This window comes from Schistocerca americana, chromosome 2 (genome assembly GCF_021461395.2).
Source record: "Schistocerca americana isolate TAMUIC-IGC-003095 chromosome 2, iqSchAmer2.1, whole genome shotgun sequence".
In the NCBI taxonomy this organism is placed as follows: domain Eukaryota; kingdom Metazoa; phylum Arthropoda; class Insecta; order Orthoptera; family Acrididae; genus Schistocerca; species Schistocerca americana.
In genome coordinates, this window is record NC_060120.1 from 431,847,438 (window position 1) to 431,870,325 (window position 22,888).

At 41.3% G+C, this 22,888-nt stretch overlaps 1 protein-coding gene across 1 annotated transcript in view; it reads left to right on the top strand.

The window, feature by feature from the left end:
• LOC124595702 (juvenile hormone esterase-like) overlaps positions 1 to 22,888 on the top strand; it is a 171,863-nt gene that overhangs the window by 65,499 nt on the left and 83,476 nt on the right. Inside the window, exon 3 of the mRNA XM_047134567.1 lies at positions 10,297 to 10,453. Coding sequence (XP_046990523.1) covers positions 10,297 to 10,453 — 157 coding nt within the window. The remainder of the gene's footprint in view (positions 1 to 10,296; positions 10,454 to 22,888) is intronic.

Consider the following 22,888-nt stretch of genomic DNA (forward strand, 5'->3'; position numbering starts at 1 on the left):
GTACACAATACAGGATTTATTCTGTGATAGGTTATTGACATTAACATGAATGTAATTGAGATGTAAAGTGAAGGACAGAGGGGACAGCATGAATAGGGAAGATGGATTGGTTGGATGACTAGCTGTTTTCAGTTAATAACTCTTCGAAATTCTAAAGGAATTCAGTAGGTAGTCTGAAGCTGCGTTTCTGTTGTCAAAGATTTCAATTTTTTAAAGAACAACAAGCCTCATAGCTTCGTTAGCAAGGTGAAGTATCTTGATGTTACGTTCTATGCTGTTTGCAGAATGACTGTGTTGGGCAAGAAGTGTGGCAAAGCTGCATTTGTTCACGCTGTTAAGATGGAGAGCATCCATTTGCTCTTTGAAAGTTGTTGCAAAGCTTCTGCCAGATTGTCCAGTGTAGAAGCTAGGACGTCAGCTGCAAATGAATTTGTACTCACCTGATTTTTTTTATATTGTTGCATACTGGTTCTGGTGCTGTGAATGATTCTATTTTGTATTTTGTTGTTACTGAAGAAGGTTGTTCTTACACCATATGTCTTTAAGAGCTTGGCAGTTTGGTATAAAATCTTTTCCAAGAAAGGCTGGCTTATGAAAGGGGTTTCCCATTCATAGGTGGTTGTTCAGCAGTGGGTATTGTGTGGATTGGTTTATCTATCATAGCAGTGTTTTACCCATAACTGGAAGCAATAGATGTGATAATTTTTGTTCCTTTTTCTTTTGCTTGTACCATTGGGATATTAAGCATGTGATTAACCATCAATCTGAAGAACGCTTTTTTACGTTAGTCTGAACAGCAAGAAGAGTTATAAATGATAACAATGGTAGTTGTTGGTTTCCTGAAAATTTGAAAATTATGCTTTTGATTTGTAGCTGAGATTTTTAAATCAAGGTAGTTCATGTCGTCTGGTGTGTCATATTCTGCATTGCATTGAATTTTGTGGTATTATTTATTAAGTCCTTCAGCTAAACTTCCTATTTCTACAATCCTTACATTAAATACAATAACAGTACCATCATCATAGTATCTGTGGTAAAGCAGTTTATCTTCGACTTCTGTTTCACATTTAAAAAAGTTGTTTTCAAGACTGTTAATATATATTTCTGCCAGCAAGCTTGCAAGCCAAATTACCGATGCATTCAGATAATTCATTCATGGTTTGTCGTTCTATTTTGTCTTAGTGTGTAATCATGTATATGAGTATTAATTTATTTTAACAATACAACACTTGGGTATTTAGATACATAATATGGAATTTAGTCCACTGTAAGTTACTGATATCGACATGAATCTACATGGAATATAAACAGAGGAATAGAAAGGAGGGGATGGGAGTGTTGGTTGTTTAACTGATGAGCTGTTTTGAGTTAGTAAGTCTTCGACATTCTGAAGGAAAAATTTGTTTCTCAGTTCAGTGTGACCATGGAGTAGATAATCTCATGCAATATCTGTGCTGATAAAGATTTCAGTTTCTTCAAGAAGGTCAGGTTCCACACCTTTGTTAGCAAGGTGCAGTATCTGGAGGTCCTGTTTCGTCTATGCTGTTTGTGGAATGACTGTTTTGAGCAAGGTGTGTGGCAAAACTGCATTTGTTCAGGCTGTGGCATGGAGTGCATCCATGTGATCTTTGAATCTTGCTGTAAAGCTTATTTTTATGAAGGTTATTTTTATGTCATATGTCTTAAACAGATTGGCTGTTCGATATGAATTCTTCCCTAGGAAAGGTAGACTTATGAAGGTGGTCTTGTTAATAGGTGGTTGGTCAGCAGTTTGTTGCTTTGATTCTTTTGTGTGGATTGGTTTATCTAATACAACAAAATTGTACCCATAACTGGAGGTAATTGATTTTATAACTTTTCTTTTATTATAGCTTTTGCTTGTATTGATTGGTTTATTAAGCTTTCAATTAGCCATCATTCTGAATAATGCTTTTTTGTGTTGGTCTGGATTACACGAAGCATTATCAATGGCAGCAATGGTAGTTGTTGGTTTCCTGGAAATCTGAAGATTATGTTTTTGATGCTTATTTGAGATTTTTAAGTCAAGATAGATCATGTCATCTGGTTTTTCATGTCCTGCATTTAATTGAATAACGTGGAGTAATTTATTAAGCTCTTCGGCTACACTTTGTGTTTCTACCATTGCTCCAGTAAATACAATAACAGTATTATCAACGTAGCATCTGTGGTAAAGCAGTTTATCTTTCAGTTCTGTTTGAAATTTAATAAAATTGTTTTCAAGACTGTTAATACCCATTTTTGCTAGCAAGCCTGCAAGACTACTTTCCATTGCCAGTCCATCTTCCTAAAAGTAAAACTTGTTATTCAACTTCTTCAACAGGAAGTAGCTGTGTATTATTATAAGTTCCAGAATATCTGGGAGTTTGTAGTTTTCAACTCTATCGATTATTCTATTTTTAAGTACATTATTTCCTATTATATTTATTGTTTCTTTGACAGGTATGTGCGTATACATGGTGTCCCATTTATCTTGACCACAATAATAACAGTTTGACCAGATGCAAATAACAAATTTTTTCAAGCAAATGTTCTTTAGCCGTAAAGGGATCATCAATCAGCATGATTGCCTTCGTTGTATCTTTGTTTTTTACAAAGATATGAACAGCGATATGACTTTTTTAAATGGCACCCTGTATTTTTTATTTGGTAATTAATTTCCTCTCTTAAAGACCTATTCGAAAATGTATCACAGTGTACCATTCACCTGAAACAGAACGTTATTAATTAATAACACTACTCTGACTTTGGGCCTGCTATCACAAACTCGACAACTCACTGGAGTTGTCAGGAAACAAATGGAAACCAATAAAAAACATAACACAAAATTGACTTTGACTCTGCTGTACCAATGCCCAGGAGTACAACATTCAAAGGTGCTCAAAGTGGTGACCCTGGACACCGATACACTCGTGCACTCGTGAATTATTTACTGCTTCCAGTGTTGCCTGCTGAAGAGAACGACAAGCAAGCACGACACGTTTCTGCATGTCCTCTGGAGTTGTTGGAATATCGCGATAGACAACGTCTTTAATGCATCCCCAAAGAAAAAATCCAGAGGACTTAAATCAGGAGACCTAGCAGACCAAGTAAATGTTCCTCTTCGCCAAATCCATCTGGCAGGATACCTTTGGTTCAGAACACGACGTGCACGTGCTGGACATCCATCGTGTTGATACCACATAAGCATTCTGGTTCTTAGCGGCACTTCATCCAGAAGAGGAGGAAGAATTCGTCTGAGGAAGCTGCCATACGCTGTGCCGTTTAGACTACCATTGATGAAATAAGGGCCAATAATTGTATTACCAAGCATTCCACACCAGACGTAAATCTCCACTGACGATGATGTTCCACCTGTCTAAGCCATAGTGAGTTGCGCTGGACCAATAGCGGATATTCCTTGCATTTATCTGTCCTTTGTTTGAGAAGGAACATTCATCGGTAAATAAAACGTTGGAGATGATGTTCGGGTTGGCTAGGATTTGCTGCTGTGCCCACTGACAGAACTGTACACGATTCTGGAAATCATTCCCATGCAATTCTTGACGTAGGTGTATATGGTAAGGATGGAACCAGTGATGTGTTAGAATACGATGTACTCTGGTTTTAGGAATGCAATCTCGTATTCAAGTTGTCGTGTGCTGACATGTGGATTCATAGCAACGGAAGCGAGAACAGTAACTTCGGCAGCTCCGTCTATGCGAGTGTTAACGACGATTGCGTTGTCGGGGGTTAAAACTTCTGGTCTCCTGAAGCATCGCAACAAGACGAGAAAACATCCGTCGGGAAGGTGGGTTCTTGTCAGAATATCGCTCTCTGTACAGTTCCGCTGCATGCGTAGCATTTCGCATACCTTCAACAACAACAACAATAAAAGAAACGTTATGCCGAAGCGATTTGTAGGAAGGGCAGCGTTTACTGTATTCCTACTCTACGCAACAGTATTTAAAAGGACTAAACTACTGTGCTAAATGTACCCGTATATAAGAAAACAGTATTGCTATCACTGTTCTGCTAACTTACATTCCCCATAGATGAGTAGCATTTCTACCATCTCTTCGTTGGTGTACATTCTACTCACACAACTCTTCAACTGACGATGGTCGACGGAATGACGGGTGTATATTCTACTTATCTTCACATTTGTCCTCTGTCAACGTCAGCACGTTGATATGTTCCATTACCCCGAGTACCTGCACTAAGCGCTGGTAGCGTCAACATCACTGTTGTGTTATGTTATTTATAATGTTGTGTTTCAGTCAGTGGTATACTGTGATACATTTTTGAATAGGTCTTTAGGAGAGGAAATGAATTACCGAATAAAAAATACAGGGTGCAATTTAAAAAAGTCGTACAGCTATTCATATCTTTCTAAAAAACAAAGCTACAACGAAGGCAATCATGCTGATAGATGTCCCCGTGACGGCTAAACAACATTTGCTTGAAACATTTTGTAATTTTCATCTGGACAAACAGTTATTTAGGGTGGTTAAGATGAATGGGATACCCTGTATATGTTGACTGTATCAGGGCATTCAAATTTAGCTGCGGCTGAGATAGGGAATTCCTTCATGCTACTGACGAGCTCGTAACTGTTCTTGATACAGAAGCTATTTTCAAATATGTGTCAGCGAAAATGAAAAAAAATGAAAAGATGAGAGATGATTTGGTTAAAAGCAGAAAACTAGTCTCTTTACTAAAAGAAATATCTCTTCAGGTCACAGCTATACAACATGCACCTGTAGCTAAGGCATAACCGTATTGCTCATGTATTCATGCTTTTTCTAGATGTCAGTCAATATGTCAAAAAGGAACCTACTATCACCTCACTTTGGCATTAGGAAAAGATACATGCCCTTACTTCAAAGGATGCAGTAAAGTCCATAACAGTCTCTTCTCAAGTAGAATATAAATTGTTTGACAAAGTGATAAATGCTATAGAAATATGATTTAACAGTAACGAATTAAGGCTCTTAAACAAGGCCTTGCTCCCATAGTAAATGAAAGAAATATTACAGATTCAATAGTGAGCACAAAAATAGCTTGCACAACTGTCAGACGAAAACACAATCAACAAAATTCTATAGCTCATAAGGCAAACAACATTATTATGAGAAATGCAGACGAGAACAAAATGTGCAATAGGATGAATAATGAACAAATGACGTTATATGACTTAAACAAGACACTTTCAACAAAAATTCCATTGCTGTCAGAGCAGACAAGGGCAACACAGCTGTTAACATATCAATGAGCTTATATTATCAACACTCATGAATTTTTCGGAAATAAAAACATAAAAGGAATGGAATACAACCCTAAGATCGGATTCCAAGACAAAGTTAAAAAACTACTTAAAAACGGCAACTCCCTCTTCAAACCAACAGAAGCGAAGCACTGTATAGTGATGAACGTATCAGCACCAAAATTGAAATCACTATCTAAAATTCACAAACCAAACTGTCCCACATGTCCCATCATGAATTCCATCGATGTTCCTAGCTATAAAATCACATAAAAGCTCAATGACATTATCTGAAAGGCATACATATTTGAAAACAACTTCTGAGTCAAGAACAGTAATTTACATGTACAGACAAGCAAATGGTTAAGGCTTTAGAAAAACTGGGTGATTTATTCTAGAGAAAAAGCTTCACAAATTGAGAATGTCAATAACGTGTTGGTCCAAGCAATTAGTCGGCATGGCATTGATTGATAAAGCTGCTGAACGTCCTCCTAAGAGATATCGTGCCAAATTTTGTCCAACTGAAGCGTTACATTGTCAAAATTCAGAGCTGTTTGGAGGGCCCTGTTACAAACGTTCTCAATTGGGGAGAGATTTGGCGACATTGCTGGCCAAGGCGGCGTTTGGCAAACACGAAGACAAGCAGTAGAAACTCTCGCCGTATGGGGGCAGCAATATCTTGCTGAAATGTAAGCCCAAACTGGCTTGCCATGAAGGGCAACTAAACGGAGCATAGAATATCGTCGATGTACCGCTGTGCTATAGGGGTGCCGCGGATGACAACCAAAACGTTCCTGCTATGAAATGAAATGGCGCACTGGATAATCACTCCAAGTGGTCAGACTGTATAGGGGATGATCCTGAACAATCTCCCAGATTGTCGAACCATACAGGGGGTGACCGTCAGGTTGGTCTCCCATCGCCCACTGAGCCGTTCCCAGACAAGTCTTCTCTGGTCATAGGGGCTCAGTTCAAACTGGGACTCATCACTGAAGACAATTCCAGTCCAGTCAATGAGATTCCAGGTCGATAAGGTGTCTGGAGACGTCCCAACCAGCAGTGGGATACCAACCTGACTGACGCTTGCCATACGGTCCGACAACCAGGAGTGATGGTGTAGGGTGCCATATCTTCTCATAACAAGACCCTTTTGGTTGTCATCCGCGGTACCCCTACAGCACAGCGGTATGTCGACGAGATCCTGTGCCTCGTTTTATTTCCCTGTTGCAAGCCACCCTGGGCTTACATTTCGGCAAGATAGTGGACACTCCCACACGGCGAGAGTTTCTTCTGCTTGTCTTCGTGCTTGCCAAACCCTACCGTGGTCAGCAAGGTTGCCGCATCTCTCCCCAATGGAGAACGTGTGGAGCATTGTGGGCAGGGTCCTCCAACCATCTCAGGATTCTGACCATCTTACACACCTGTGGCACGGTATTCCTCAGGAGGACATCCAATAATTCTATCGAACAATGCCAAGCTAAATAAATGCTTTCATAAGCGCCAGAGGTAGACGAATACGTTATTGAGGTATTGCTCAATTTGTGAAGCTCTTTCTCTTCGATAAATCGTCCAATGTTTCCGAAATTTTTAATGATTTGTCCGCCTGTACTTGTATATATCATATACCGGTTTCAGTCCCCTTCGGATAACTCTTTCGTGGTGCGCCGGTTTTTTTCCTTAGAATGTGTTATCATTTAGCTGCAATAAACATACTCTGGTTCTTCTAATATTACAGTTTATGTTAATGAGATAGCGTCCATTTGAAGTTCTATTTTGTTAAATATAAAGAAGATGTACGTATAAACAGCCACTATTCTCTGCAGATATTTTCCACCATATATCGACTGTATTATATGTAAAAAATAGTGTGTTTGAGCAAAGTTTGAAGATATTTTTTCAAGCACCATTTGTACAGTACATGATAGATGCTGGTAAAACATCGTAATAATCTCTTTGTATATTCATATCCAATGAAGACTGAGTGGTTGTAACCAACTTGCAATCACAATGGAAGCTATTGGATCTACATTTATTACACATCCGCCATAGTCTGGCAGTTACGTGCAGAACTCCTGTTTGGATCCAAATCTCCCCACAAAATTTACTCATGGCGATACATTAAAGCATGTTACATCTTCTTTTCACAGACGCAGCACCCAGTATTTCGCTACTGAAGAGGCACGTGACCTCCTGAGCTTCATCTGAAGATGAACCTGAAAACGTTCGAAAACTGACTTTTGGAATAAACAAGTACTTCGAAAAAGTGATCGGTTGCAGTTTGAAGCAGGCAAAAAGGAATACAAACGTCTCAAAAATTAGATCGACAGGAAGTGCAAAATGGCTGGGCAGGGATGGCTAGAGGACAAATGTAAGGATGTAGAGGCTTATCTCACTAGGGGTAAGATAGATACTGCCTACAGGAAAATTAAGGAGACCTTTGGAGAAAAGAGAACCACTTGTTTGAATATCAAGAGCGCATATGGAAACCCAGTTCTAAGCATAGAAGGGAAAGCACAAAGGTGGAAGGAGAATATGGAGGGTCTATACAAGGGCGATGTACTTGAGGGCAATATTATGGAAATGGAAGAGGATGTAGATGAAGATGAAATGGGAGATGTGATACTGCGTGAAGAGTTTGACAGAGCACTGAAAGACATCAGTCGAAACAAGGCCTCGGGAGTAGACAACATTCCATTAGAACTACTGGCAGCCTTGGGAGAGCCAGTCCTGACAAAACTCTACCATCTGGTGAGCAAAATGTATGAGACAGGCGAAATACCCTCAGACTTCAAGAAGAATATAATAATTCCAATCCCAAAGAAAGCAAGTGTTGAGAGATGTGAAAATTACCGAACTATCAGTTTAATAAGTCACGGCCGCAAAATACTAACGCGAATTCTTTACAGACGAATGGAGAAACTGGTAGAAGCCGACCTCGGGAAGATCAGTTTGGATTCCGTAGAAATGTTGAAACACGTGAGGCAATACTGACCCTACGAGTTATCTTAGAAGCTAGATTAAGAAAAGGAAAACCTACGTTTCTAGTATTTGTAGACTTGGAGAAAGCTTTTGACAGTGTCGACTGGAATACTCTCTTTCAAATTCTGAAGGTGGCAGGGGTAAAATACAGGGAGCGAAAGGCTATTTACAATTTGTACAGAAACCAGATGGCAGTTATAAGAGTCGAGGGACATGAAAGGGAAGCAGTGGTTGGGAAGGGAGTGAGACAAGTTTGTAGCCTCTCGCCGATGCTATTCTATCTGTATATTGAGCAAGCAGTAAAGGAAACAAAAGAAAAATTTGGAGTAGGTATTAAAATCCATGGAGAAGAAGTAAAAACTTTTAGGTTCGCCGATGACATTGTCATTCTGTCAGAGACAGCAAAGGACCTGGAAGAGCAGTTGAACGGAATGGACAGTGTCTTGAAAGGAGGGTATAAGATGAACATCAACAAAAGCAAAACGAGGATAATGGAATGTAGTCGAATTAAGTCGGGTGATGCTGAGGGAATTAGATTAGGAAATGAGACATTTAAAGTAGTAAAGAGTTTTGCTGTTTGGGGAGCAAAATAACAGATGATGGTCGAAGTAGAGAGGATATAAAATGTAGACTGGCAATGGCAAGGAAAGCGTTCCTGAAGAAGATAAATTTGTTAACATCGGGTATTGATTTAAGTGTCAGGAAGTTGTTTCTGAAAGTGTTTGTATGGAGTGTAGCCATGTATGGAAGTGAAACATGGACGATAAATAGTTAGGACAATAAGAGAATAGAAGCTTTCGAAATGTGGTGCTACAGAAGAACGCTGAAATTGGATGGGTAGATCACATAACTAATGAAGAGGTATTGAATAGAATTGGGGAGAAGAGGAGTTTGTGGCACAACTTGACTAGAAGAAGGGATCGGATGGTAGGACACGTTCTGAGGCATCAAGGGATCACCAATTTAGTACTGGAGGGCAGCGTGGAGGGTAAGAATCGTAGAGGGAGACCAAGAGATGAATACACTAAGCAGATTCAGAAGGATGTAGGCTGCAGTACGTACTGGGAGATGAAGCAGCTTGCACGGGATAGAGTAGCATGGAGAGCTGCATCAAACGAGTCTCAGGACTGAAGACTGATTTTCGAACCAGAGAGGATTTTCTGCTGTTAGTGAATGTACGTCTGTCTCAATGAGTTTTCGAGTGAATGTTGCAAAGGAAACGGCATGGAATTTAAATTTGGAGTCGGTTCCTTCGAGAAAGACCATTGGTCGCAGCAGCACATAAAGTTGCATATCTTCAACGGGCCAGACGATATAGACAGTGGGCAGGTCGTTAACTGCAAGCGTGTTGTGTAGTCTGAAGAGTCGTGATTTCGTCTCTTTTCAATTGATGCAAGTGTTGAGTGCACTGCTGGCCCAATGAGATGTTTAACCCGTAGTGTGTGGAGGATGTAATTTCGGATGGTGATGATACTGCGATGTTATGGTGGTGCTCTTTGCAATGTGACTTATTCAGGTCACAATGAATATGAATAGGTTGATAATTTCACTATCGGCCTGCATTCTGCCCCCAATCATCATCTGCCCTTTATCCTATAGAAAATTCTGGCACTACTTTGAAAATTGGTGGCTCTAGGGATCTAATAATCAACGAGTGACCTCAGATGGCTATAGCACACTTGAAAATCTTGTGGACCCTCTTCTACTGCAAACTGAGGTCATTTTCAAGTAGCAGCATGACGTCTCTTTGGGGTGACGAAGCCCATGTCCGGCGTGTTTCGGCCGAGCTATTAAATTTTGAGGTCCTAAGAACCTTTGCTAGTCATATTTCTTCTATTAGTGATTTCTAGAGCGTATTTACAACCTGTTATTCAACGTATACTGTTTTCTTCAAAGAGAAACCGGACTTTTTGCTGGAGATTCTTCAAATATTTTGGGATGTTAGCGAAATATTATCAGAAACTGAACGCAGTGGGGAAGCCATAGTGCATACAGTATGAAAAGAAACTGTTTAAGCGCTGTGGCGTCTCTTTTGAGGTATTGCTCCCCCACAGATGCCGGAAGACGTGACGCAGCCGCGGCCGGTCATGGTGTGGCTGCACGGCGGCGCCTTCGCCATCGGCTCCGGCAGCCGCTTTATGTACGGGCCCGACTACCTGGCGGCTCGAGGGGTCCTGCTCGTCACGCTCAACTACCGCCTCGGGCCTTTCGGTACTCCACTAACAGCCTAATAATTACATAACACGTTTCTGTGGGCTGCTCAAAGAAAGTTTTGCATCACTTACTTATCTGAGAAAGAACGTGACCTTAGATTCAAGAGGACAGAGTCTGAATAATTTACCCTTGTCCCTGTTCTGGTTTTCAGTCCGGTGGCTGGTTTGATGCAGCTCTCCACGCTAGTCAATCCTGTGCAAGTCTCTTCATCTCTCCATTACTGCTGCAACCTATATCCATTTTAATCAGCTTACTGTAGTCAAGCTTCGATCTTCCTCAACAGTTTTTATCTCACAGTTTTCACATCCATTGCCAAATTGTCAATTTTTAATGCCTCAGGATGTCTCCTAACAAACGATCCCTTCTTTTAGTCAGCATATCCCATAAATTTCTTTCCTTCTCAGTTCGTTTTAGTATTCGATCTAGGCATGTAATTTTCAGCATTTTTATGTGGCACCACATTTGAAAAGCTTCTATTCTTGTCTTGTCTGATTTGTTTATCTTCCATGTTTCACTTCCGTTCAAGGCTGCACTCCACACAAACAACCTTCAGAAAAATCTTCCTAACATTTAAATTTATGTTCGATGTTGTCAAATTTCTATATTTCAGATATTATTTTCTTTCTATTACCAGTCTGCTTTTTACATCCACTCTGTATCACTCATCATCAGTCATTTTCCCTCCGAAAAATCAAAACTCATCTGCTACTTTTAGTGGCTCATTTCCTAACCTAATTCTCTCAGCAACAACTGATTTAATTCACCTACATTCGATTACGCTTGTCTTTCTTGCGTCGATGTTGATGTTATATCAACCCCTCAAGACATTATCCATTCTATTCAACTGTTCTTCCAAGTCCTTTGCTAGCTCTGGCGGAATTACGTCATCAACAAACCTCCTACTGTTTTACGAAACTAAAACTTCCAATAAAATAACAACAAAAGCACAATTAAAATAAAGGCAGTTTGTTTGAAAGTACGCATTAAGGTGGCTCTTATTTTACAAGTTTGACTTTATTTATGTATTAATGTCCCCCAACCCCCCACCCCCACACCGCCCACCAAACTTGTAGTTTGATTCCATTGGACAAAAAATAAATTGGGTCTGATTTGGGCTCAATACCAACATGCCCCTTGCCCATAACTTTTTCTGTATTAGGTGAAACAATACATCTAATAAAACTCCAATATACTGTGTCTGTAAGGCAAGTATGACAGAGAAATCACATATTAATTTAAAATTGATATTCTCTCTTAGTGCAACTTTTTATCACCTGGAAATTTTGTGTTGATATTCCTATACAACGTGACGCACATACTGCTTTGTTTTCCTTTTTTTCCAAATTATTTCTTGTAATCCTCAATGAAATTGACTCCTCTGTCACCCAGATCATACACTTTTCAGTTTAATAAACAGCTGCAGAACTTTCCATATCACTGTGAAAGATCTGTCTTAAAGGACTTGCCACCTGTATCAGTGTGGTAAGAAATTCTGATATTATATTAGATTCTATTATTCATAATTTCTGATTGTGATAGAGTCCTAAGTGAATTTTTCCAGGTTTTTCTTCGGTAGGCTTTGCTTCATGATTCAGTGCACTGAGGATTTTAGTTTGTGGCTCAGATGACTAATTAATATCAAAGGTAGTAATTTGACAGAACGAAAGGCAGGGCCCTGAAATAATTTTTAATTTTTTTGCAAACCAATAAGATATAATGATCAAATATGATCTGTAAAGTTTTGAAAAAATACTGAACTCTAAACACGATGTTCTGGCTCTAGAAGCCGCACAGAAATGTGCTCTGAGATATTAGTGATAAGGAAAATATAAATACACCAATATGAATTCTCTTATTGTGGTCATAATTCAAATTCATCACGGAACATACATATTTTCAAGCAATAAATAGCTCTCACCATCTATTTTGCACAATGGCTTGACCTCCCAGCATGGGAAGACACTCAACAAGACAGAGCCTGCAGTTAATTCCAGAAATTCATTATATTTCCCTCTAGGCTGCTATTCGCTCGAAGTAGGATCCCAGACACATTAACTTAATCCAAGTGTTACTTGACATTTCCATGCTGACTTCAAATTTGAATTTTGTCAACATTGATTCCACAACAGTTGTTTAGATTTTTTCAGGCGTGACACGTAGATCTGAATTATGATAAAAGTAAATAGTAATGTGTTCTTCTTGCTAACTCTGGTGGATAAATAATTGATGTATGGTGACGCCAAGCACTGTTACTTCCACCAAATAATGACTTGTGAGCCCCGAGAGCATCATCATTAATTTAAAAAAATGAAAATCAAGAAAAACACTGTTGCTAGGGCCACCTTAATGGTTCTATGGGTTTGAAAAACGTTGGCTACGTTTCCTTCCAATGGCAAACCAACCAATTTGTCACCTTAACCCTAAATAATTCAGTCACAAGTTCAATATATGCAGGCAGAAAATTGGCAGTAAATTAATGTTCACTTCTCGAAGCATTTTAATGTTTAACAAGCTGAGTTTATTGCAGAAAAGCAAGGTACAATTTCACACAATTCCAATCGTTTGCTATTGAACTGTCTGTGCGAAGGTTCAAATAACTGACCAACATCACGATTCGCATAAACTGCCGAAAATCGACAAAATTTAGCTGAAGCTGCTTTATCAGAGGTCTAAAGTGGAAGTACCATGATCATGCACTAACGGAATTCTAAGTGCAGATCACCTTATATTGACTGCAGGAAAGTTTTTAAAGCTTACGCTAAGTCGCCTAACCCGAAATATTCAGAGTCCGCAAGCTGAAAATATTTAAGATTATTTACCGACGGTACATCGAAATATTAGAAGTCCACAACCAGATAATTAGAAATAATTCTGATACACACACAAGGCGACTTACCGCCGCTTATACACTGCGTCACTTACAGGTCCCAACCGTGACTGCCCGGACGTATGCACTGCGCCAGACCCGTTCGAAATTGGCCGCTGTTATTTATACCCTCGCATTAACGTGAGTCAAAGTCACACACTTCCGACTTCCGAAAGCGTACTTAAAATATAAATTTAATGTTATATTTACCTATTAGACATGAATTTTGACGCAAATTTCATCAGATTTTTAATGTTGATAATATTTTTTCTGTATCTGTAATATTTTAATCACAAATCGTGTTTCTGTCCCTGTGGACGCTAATTTGCGTCGTTATGTTATCAACAAAAATAAACAAAATTAATTACAGTCATACATCCCTATTATATCTGTTTACTAACGCTGCCACTGTATTCACTATTTGACGTTTCATTTACGAGAAAATTCACTTCTTCATCTGGGGAATATACATTCCTGCCTTTAATTTAAAATACTTAAAATTCACAAAAAACCTGCCATAATAATTCGATAGTACTCAGTGAGACATATCCACAGTCGCTAAGTTTGTATTAATCGCTTATTGCGTTAATGAGTTATCAGTTTTTAAAGATAATTTTAAATCGTAAACATTTAACAATGAGTAACTTGAAAACTAAATCTCGTAGCGAGGGCGCTTTTTCACTCACGCACTCGTCTAAGTTCTGTGTTTTAAACCACGTTACTGTCTTCTCTGTCACTGGTTGTATCTAGCTTTCATTTGAGTTTATCTTTTTTATATTTTCTCTATTCAGCCAAATCAGCCATGGTGGATGCTCTTTGAAGTTTTTGCTACTACATGTTCAGAGTCTCTGTGCTCTGCCGATCATCGTGCCTCCAAGGTGCCGCCATCTATTGACGGCATCACAAAGGTCGTCCGACCCAGCATGTCCCTCACAGCTATCAAAACATGTTCTCTTAGCTGTCATAACACTTGCCAATTCAGCTAATAACGTTACAGCAAGACGCGCGTACACGGCCGCGTCTGTTGTTAAAGTTTCTCGTAGCCATTTCCAGGATGAACCGTTTCAGTACCACTGCTTCCTACTCCATACACGTAATGAATGGTATCGCACGTACCACCAAACACTGTGATGTACGCACAAAATATTGTACTCATGTCTTCGAATTCAAGAAAAACTTATCCAACTTGTCAGCATCTTCTATCCTAAATATTATCCTTAACATATTCAAATATTTGTATCCCCCTGCATACCAGAATTCAGTAGAAGTCTGTAAATAAAACAAGTAACATACATCCTAGTAAACGACGATTGTAATCTCTTATGTTTTGTGTGCATTTTCAAGTACAATCTGTCTGAAAAACACAATAAACAAAATGAAAAAAAATTAAAATTAAACTTCTGTGGACACAGTCCCATTATCATAGTTGCCTAAAGCTCTCTATAAGTTCCTTTTATCTTTTTCTAATAGCTCATCAATTGGCCCCGTCTCACCTTTTATATACACTGATGGAAAAATTAGATCACCAAGATCGAGTTGTGTGACATAAACGGAAGTTAGTACCTGTGATTTTACATCTGAAAGATGATGTATTCCCAAATTTCACGCCAGTCACATAAGTGTGGCGATAGTAATGCCATTATGAGGACGCAACTGGAAATTTGTGGTAAGGTCTTATGGGACCAAACTGCTGAGGTAATAGGTCCATAAGCCTACCCACTACTTAGTCTAACTTAAAATAACTTACACTATTGACAACACACACACACCCATGCCCGAGAGAGGACTCGAACCTCCGGCGGGGGGAGCCGCACGAACCGTTACAGAGAGCCCTAGAAAGCGCGGCTAACCCCCGCGGCTATGAGGATGCAAATCAAATTTGCTTTAAATGCATGCTGTTGCGGTCATGAGTTTGGGGCGGTGAGTTGATGTTAGTCAACAATGCCATTAAAGCAACAAGGACGTCATTATCAACACGTCACTGAGTTTGAGCGAGGTCGTGTAATAGGGCTACGAGAAGCTGGCTGTTCCTTCCGCGATATTGCAGAAAAACTTGGCAGGAATGTAGGTATTGCGCATGATTCAAAATGGTTCAAATGGCTCTAAGCACTATGGGACTTAACATCTGAGGTCATAAGTCCCCTAGACTTAGAACTACCTAAACCTAACTAACCTAAGGACATCACACACATCCATGCCCGAGGCAGGATTCGAACCTGCAACCGTAGCAGCAGCGCGGTTCCGGACCGAAGCGCCTAGAAGTTCTCTACCACAGCGGCCGGCTGCGCTTGATTGCTGGCAGTTGTGGTCACGATAATGTACGGTCGCAAGATGAATGGGCAATGGACGGCCACATGACAATACTGTGAGGGAAGATCGCCGTGTTCAGGGTATGGCTCTGTCGCACTGTACTGCATCTGCAGCAGCAATTTGAGCAGTATCTGGCCCTACAGCAACGCAATGAATACTTCAAGGACAGCTCTGTGCCAGACGCCTATTAGCGTGCATCCCACTGACCCCAAACCGCCACCTTCTGCGACTTCAGTGGTGTGAGAGCTCATTCGAGAGTAGGATGGAGATCTACATCTACATCTATACTCCGCGAGCCACCTTACGGTGTGTGGCGGAGGGTACTTATTGTACCACTATCTGATCCCCCCTTCCCTGTTCCATTCACGAATTGTGCGTGGGAAGAACGACTGCTTGTAAGTCTCCGTATTTGCTCTAATTTCTCGGATCTTTTCGTTGTGATCATTACGCGAGATATATGTGGGCGGTAGTAATATGTTGCCCATCTCTTCCCGGAATGTGCTCTCTCGTAATTTCGATAATAAACCTCTCCGTATTGCGTAACGCCTTTCTTGAAGTGTCCGCCACTGGAGCTTGTTCAGCATCTCCGTAACGCTCTCGCGCTGACTAAATGTCCCCATGACGAATCGCGCTGCTTTTCGCTGGATCATGTCTATCTCTTCTATTAATCCAACCTGGTAAGGGTCCCATACTGATGAGCAATACTCAAGAATCGGACGAACAAGCGTTTTGTAAGCTACTTCTTTCGTCGATGAGTCACATTTTCTTAGAATTCTTCCTATGAATCTCAACCTGGCGCCTGCTTTTCCCACTATTTGTTTTATGTGATCATTCCACTTCAGATCGCTCCGGATAGTAACTCCTAAGTATTTTACGGTCGTTACCGCTTCCAATGATTTACCACCTATGGCATAATCGTACTGGAATGGATTTCTGCCCCTATGTATGGGCATTATATTACATTTATCTACGTTTAGGGAAAGCTGCCAGCTGTCGCACCATGCATTAATCCTCTGCAGGTCCTCCTGGAGTACGTACGAGTCTTCTGATGTTGCTACTTTCTTGTAGACAACCGTGTCATCTGCAAATAGCCTCACGGAGCTACCGATGTTGTCAACTAAGTCATTTATGTATATTGTAAACAATAAAGGTCCTATCACGCTTCCCTGCGGTACTCCCGAAATTACCTCTACATCTGCAGATTTTGAACCGTTAAGAATGACATGTTGTGTTCTTTCTTCTAGGAAATCCTGAATCCAATCACAAACCTGGTCCGATATTCCGTAAGCTCGTATTTTTTTCACTAAACGTAAGTGCGGAACCGTATCAAATGCCTTCCTGAAGTCCAGGAATACGGCATCAATCTGCTCGCCAGTGTCTACGGCACTGTGAATTTCTTGGGCAAATAGAGCGAGCTGAGTTTCACATGATCTCTGTTTGCGGAATCCATGTTGGTTATGATGAAGGAGATTTGTATTATCTAAGAACGTCATAATACGAGAACACAAAACATGTTCCATTATTCTACAACAGATTGACGTAAGCGAAATAGGCCTATAATTATTCGCATCTGATTTATGACCCTTCTTGAAAATGGGAACGACCTGCGCTTTCTTCCAGTCGCTAGGTACTTTACGTTCTTCCAGCGATCTACGATAAATTGCTGATAGAAAGGGGGCAAGTTCTTTAGCATAATCACTGTAGAATCTTAAGGGTATCTCGTCTGGTCCGGATGCTTTTCCGCTACTAAGTGATAGCAGTTGTTTTTCAATTCCGATATCGTTTATTTCAATATTTTCCATTTTGGCGTCCGTGCGACGGCTGAAGTCAGGGACCGTGTTACGATTTTCCGCAGTGAAACAGTTTCGGAACACTGAATTCAGTATTTCTGCCTTTCTTCGGTCGTCGTCTGTTTCGGTGCTATCGTGGTCAACGAGTGACTGAATAGGGGATTTAGATCCGCTTACCGATTTTACATATGACCAAAACTTTTTAGGGTTCTTGTTTAGATTGTTTGCCAATGTTTTATGTTCGAACTCGTTGAATGCTTCTCTCATTGCTCTCTTTACGCTCTTTTTCGCTTCGTTCAGCTTTTCCTTATCAGCTATGATTCGACTACTCTTAAACCTATGATGAAGCTTTCTTTGTTTCCGTAGTACCTTTCGTACATGATTGTTATACCACGGTGGATCTTTCCCCTCGCTTTGGACCTTAGTCGGTACGAACTTATCTAAGGCGTACTGGACGATGTTTCTGAATTTTTTCCATTTTTGTTCCACATCCTCTTCCTCAGAAATGAACGTTTGATGGTGGTCACTCAGATATTCTGCGATTTGTGCCCTATCACTCTTGTTAAGCAAATATATTTTCCTTCCTTTCTTGGCATTTCTTATTACACTTGTAGTCATTGATGCAACCACCGACTTATGATCACTGATACCCTCTTCTACATTCACGGAGTCGAAAAGTTCCGGTCTATTTGTTGCTATGAGGTCTAAAACGTTAGCTTCACGAGTTGGTTCTCTAACTATCTGCTCGAAGTAATTCTCGGACAAGGCAGTCAGGATAATGTCACAAGAGTCTCTGTCCCTGGCTCCAGTTCTGATTGTGTGACTATCCCATTCTATACCTGGTAGATTGAAGTCTCCCCCTATTACAATAGTATGATCACGAAACTTCTTCACGACGTTCTGCAGGTTCTCTCTGAGGCGCTCAACTACTACGGTTGCTGATGCAGGTGGTCTATAGAAGCATCCGACTATCATATCTGACCCACCTTTGATACTTAACTTAACCCAGATTATTTCACATTCGCATTCGCTAATAACTTCACTGGATATTATTGAATTCTTTACTGCTATAAATACTCCTCCACCATTGGCGTTTGTCCTATCCTTGCGGTATATATCCCATTCTGTGTCTAGGATTTCGTTACTGTTCACTTCCGGTTTTAACCAACTTTCCGTTCCTAATACTATATGCGCACTATTTCCTTCAATAGGAGATACTAATTCAGGAACCTTGCCCTGGATACTCCTGCAGTTTACCAATATTACGTTGACTTTTCCTGTTTTTGGTCTCTGAGGACGGACGTTCTTTATCAACGATGATAATGTCCTCTCTGGTAAGCCGTCAGGTATTTTATCGTTTCGCCCAAGGGGGGGTCCCTCTAACCTAAAAAACCCCCGTGTGCACGCCACACGTACTCTGCTACCCTAGTAGCTGCTTCCGGTGTGTAGTGCACGCCTGACCTGTCTAGGGGGGCCCTACAGTTCTCCACCCAATAACGGAGGTCGATGAATTTGCAACCATTATAGTCGCAGAGTCGTCTGAGCCTCTGGTTTAGACCCTCCACACGGCTCCAAACCAGAGGACCGCGATCGACTCTGGGCACTATGCTGCAGATATTAAGCTCAGCTTGCACTCCGCGTGCGATGCTGGTTGTCTTCACCAAATCAGCCAGCCGCCGGAAGGAACCAAGGATGGCCTCAGAACCCAAGCGGCAGGCGTCATTCGTTCCGACATGTGCTACTATCTGCAGCCGGTCACACCCAGTGCGTTCAATAGCTGCCGGAAGGGCCTCCTCCACATTACGGACGAGACCCCCCGGCAAGCACACCGAGTGCACACTGGCATTCTTCCCCGACCTACCCGCTATTTTCCTAAGGGGCTCCATAACCCGCCTAACGTTGGAGCTCCCTATAACTAATAGGCCCACCCTCTGTGACTGTCGGGACCTTGCCGGAGAATCGGCCACTGGCCCAACAGGCGAGGCATCCTGTGGTGGCTCGGAAACGATGTCATCACCACTAGTAAGCACCCCGTACCTGTCGGAAAGGGGTAAGGCAGCTGCCACGCGGCCAGATCCCACCTTCGCCTTTCGGCCAGGCACGCGCGAGCCCACCACTGTCCGCCATTCACCCTGGAGTGATGGCTGACCGGTAAGATGCTCACTGCCGGAAGACGCAGCGACATCAGGGGTTCCATGCGATTCCAAGGCCACCGAAGTAGGCATAGGTCTCACCACAGTTGCCCCAACGCCACTACGAGCCGACGCCTGCGCCTCGAGCTCGATGAGCCTAACAGACAAAGCCTCCACCTGCCCCCGAAGAGTGGCCAATTCTCCTTGCGTCCGCTCACAACAACCACAGTCCCTACACATGACTATGTTTACCCTACAAGCGAACGGTGTACTCGCCTTATTAGCAGCAGGAAATCGAAGTGCTCTCTCACTGACGGTCTAACCGACACTGAGCTGTTCTAACCAAACAAACAAAAGCCTGTACGATACGAGGGTCGATAGCAACGGCGATACTGTACACTACACTGTTATTAAAATAAAAGGTTGTGTCTAGTAGGCACTCAAACACGCAAGAAATTACAAAAATAAAATAGTAACTACCCAGATAACTGAAAATAAGTTGTACCTGTTTGAAGCTCGTAAGAATGTGTAACAAGCGAACGGTGTACTCGCCTTATTAGCAGCAGGAAATCGAAGTGCTCTCTCACTGACGGTCTAACCGACACTGTTGTGTTTGCTGATGAAATGTGGTTCTGCCTCAGTGCCAGTGATGGCCGTGCATTGGTTAGAAGGAGGCCAGTTGAAGACCTGCAACCAACCAGTCTGGAACTCATCTAGAGGTGCGGTCTGGGCGTGGTTTTGTATGACAACAGGAGCACTCTTGTGCTTATCCCTCGCACCTTGACTTCAAATTTGTGCGTCAATCGAGTGATTCGACCTGCTGTGCTGCCATTCACGAACAGCAGTCCAGGGGGTGTTTACATCGCTCACCCACAGAGCGCTGTTGTAGCCCAACATGTTCTACAGAGCGTCTACATGTTGCCTTGGCCTGCTTGATCACCAGGTTTGTCTCCAGTCGAGGACGTATGGGAAATCATCGGACGACAACTCCAGCGTCATCCACAAACAGCATTACCCGTTCCTGTACTGGTCGACCAAGTGCAGCAGGCATGGAACTCCATCCCACAAATTGAGATCTGGCATCTTTAAAGCACGATGCATGCACGTTTGCATGCTTGCGTTCAACATTCTGGCGGTGACACCGGTTGTTAATGTGCAAGCATTTCACGTTTTCAATGACTTATCTCGCGCTTACATTAACCTGTGATCTTGCATTGTTAATCTTTTGAGGGTATTGCCTAGACAAATATATTCCCGATATTTCATTACTCTACTTTAATTATCATTTGTTGTTACGATTTTTTTCCTGTACTTTTTCAGCACGAACGAATACTGATCTTAATACCTTCGATGTCTTGCTATGTGCATCTAGTCTCGTAACAAAGATACAGTTTATACCAGTGGTGCTGTTTCCAACTCTCCTTAGCCAGTTGAGTCGGCCGGAGTGGCTGTGCGGTTCTAGGCGCTACAGTCTGGAGCCGAGTGACCGCTACGGTCGCAGGTTCGAATCCTGTCTCGGGCATGGATGTGTGTGATGTCCTTAGGTTAGTTAGGTTTAATTAGTTCTAAGTTCTAGGCGACTGATGACCTCAGAAGTTAAGTCGCATAGTGCTCAGAGCCATTTGAACCATTTTATCTAGTTGACATGCTACCAACGAACAAAAATCTCTCAGTGAGTCATCTATTATTTACAAACATCTGAATACCAAGAACCAGACAGATCGAAACCCACTCCCTCTGCTATCCAGATTCGATACACTCAAAACTACAGTGTCTGCCAGAAAAATGTATACAATCCTTGTCAGGCTCTATCGAGATATCGATATTTTCGTTCGATTTGAGATACGAGTGTGTTGTAGTATGGTCTTTGGCTAAACAGGCGTAAGTACTTTCATCTCAGCATTGAGAAAACGAGATGGCTGGAGCAAGATATGCTTCCTAAGTACAGACTTTTCATTTCTGTACCAACGACTTTTTCCACTGAAGTCCAAAATAACCCAAGCCATTGCCACTGAACTACATTAAGACAAAGTTTTTTCAAGCAAAATGAACCCAAGATGTGGGGGTAAATAATTATCAGAATGCTAAACAGATGAATTGTGTCGTGAACAAGCATCAGCTAGCAAATTAGTCCTTCCTTTAGCAAAAATCCAAAAGAAGCTGACTGATGTACCTTAATAGTTTACCGTAGCTTAAGGCCACCAATTAAAACATATTAAACAAAACTGCACACTTCACTGCTAGAACCTAATCTAGCCCACATGAATAAACAACCCCACAACCAATATAACATCTTATGCAAAAAAGATAGCTAATACATTTAATGCTACAACTTCATGCCAGTTTAATTTCATTTTCTAATAATTAGCTGACTTTTTACCAGTTAATAGCTGAAGCCCCATGCACCAAGAGAAGTTCTGCGTGTGACCAAATTAAAATCACCACTCTTGCAACAACTGTGTATAATGTCATAACTTCCGTATTGCAACCCATCCCCTTTGCTTAAGCAAAGTATACGTATTAAGATAGAATATGGTAATTGCAGCTGTTACAGCTTATTGAACAACACTGTTTTTGCCCCTTGATTTGTAGCTCATAGTTTCAGTTCCCACATTCACACAAGAATACATGTAGTTAACATGTGTAAAATCCTTAATCTAGTAAACCCGTAGTGAATACACCCCTAAAATATTCATCTCGACAGTGGAATACCCCTCAAACATTTTAAAATAAACATACGTAACATTCACCCATGACAATAAGAACCCCCACAAAGTTCTTAACCAAAACACGAGAAAATTATTCAGTTGTCACAATTGCATTGATTCTAAGCAGCTGCTGCTTGCAATAATGTGGCCTGTCACTGCTTCGCCAAAAATATTATCTTTAATGCGACTACATAATAATGTTCAAAAATAAAGCAAACAATAAACTTAGCCTGCTATATACACTTGTGTAATGGCCTGTTTTAGCTTAATCTATTCCCTCTTGCACTGTCTCCTTTCCACTTACCACTATCTCACATAAGCTGACCACCAAGTTCTTTCGAGTCAAAGTGCCCTTAATCTTAATTTTCTTCCTATCACCTCTAGCATTTATTTCAAGTACATCTTCTTAACAGTGTCAATGGCCTTGCCGCAGTGGTAACACCGGTTCCCGTCGTATCTCCACAGTTAAGCGCTGTTGGGCTTGGCTAGCACTTTGATGGGTGACCATCTGTGTCCGCCATGTGCTGTTGGCAAGTAGGGTGCACTCAGCCCTTGGGAAGCCATTTGAGGAGCTGTTTGATTGAGAAGTAGCGGTTCTGGTCACGAAAGCTGACAACAGCCATCGG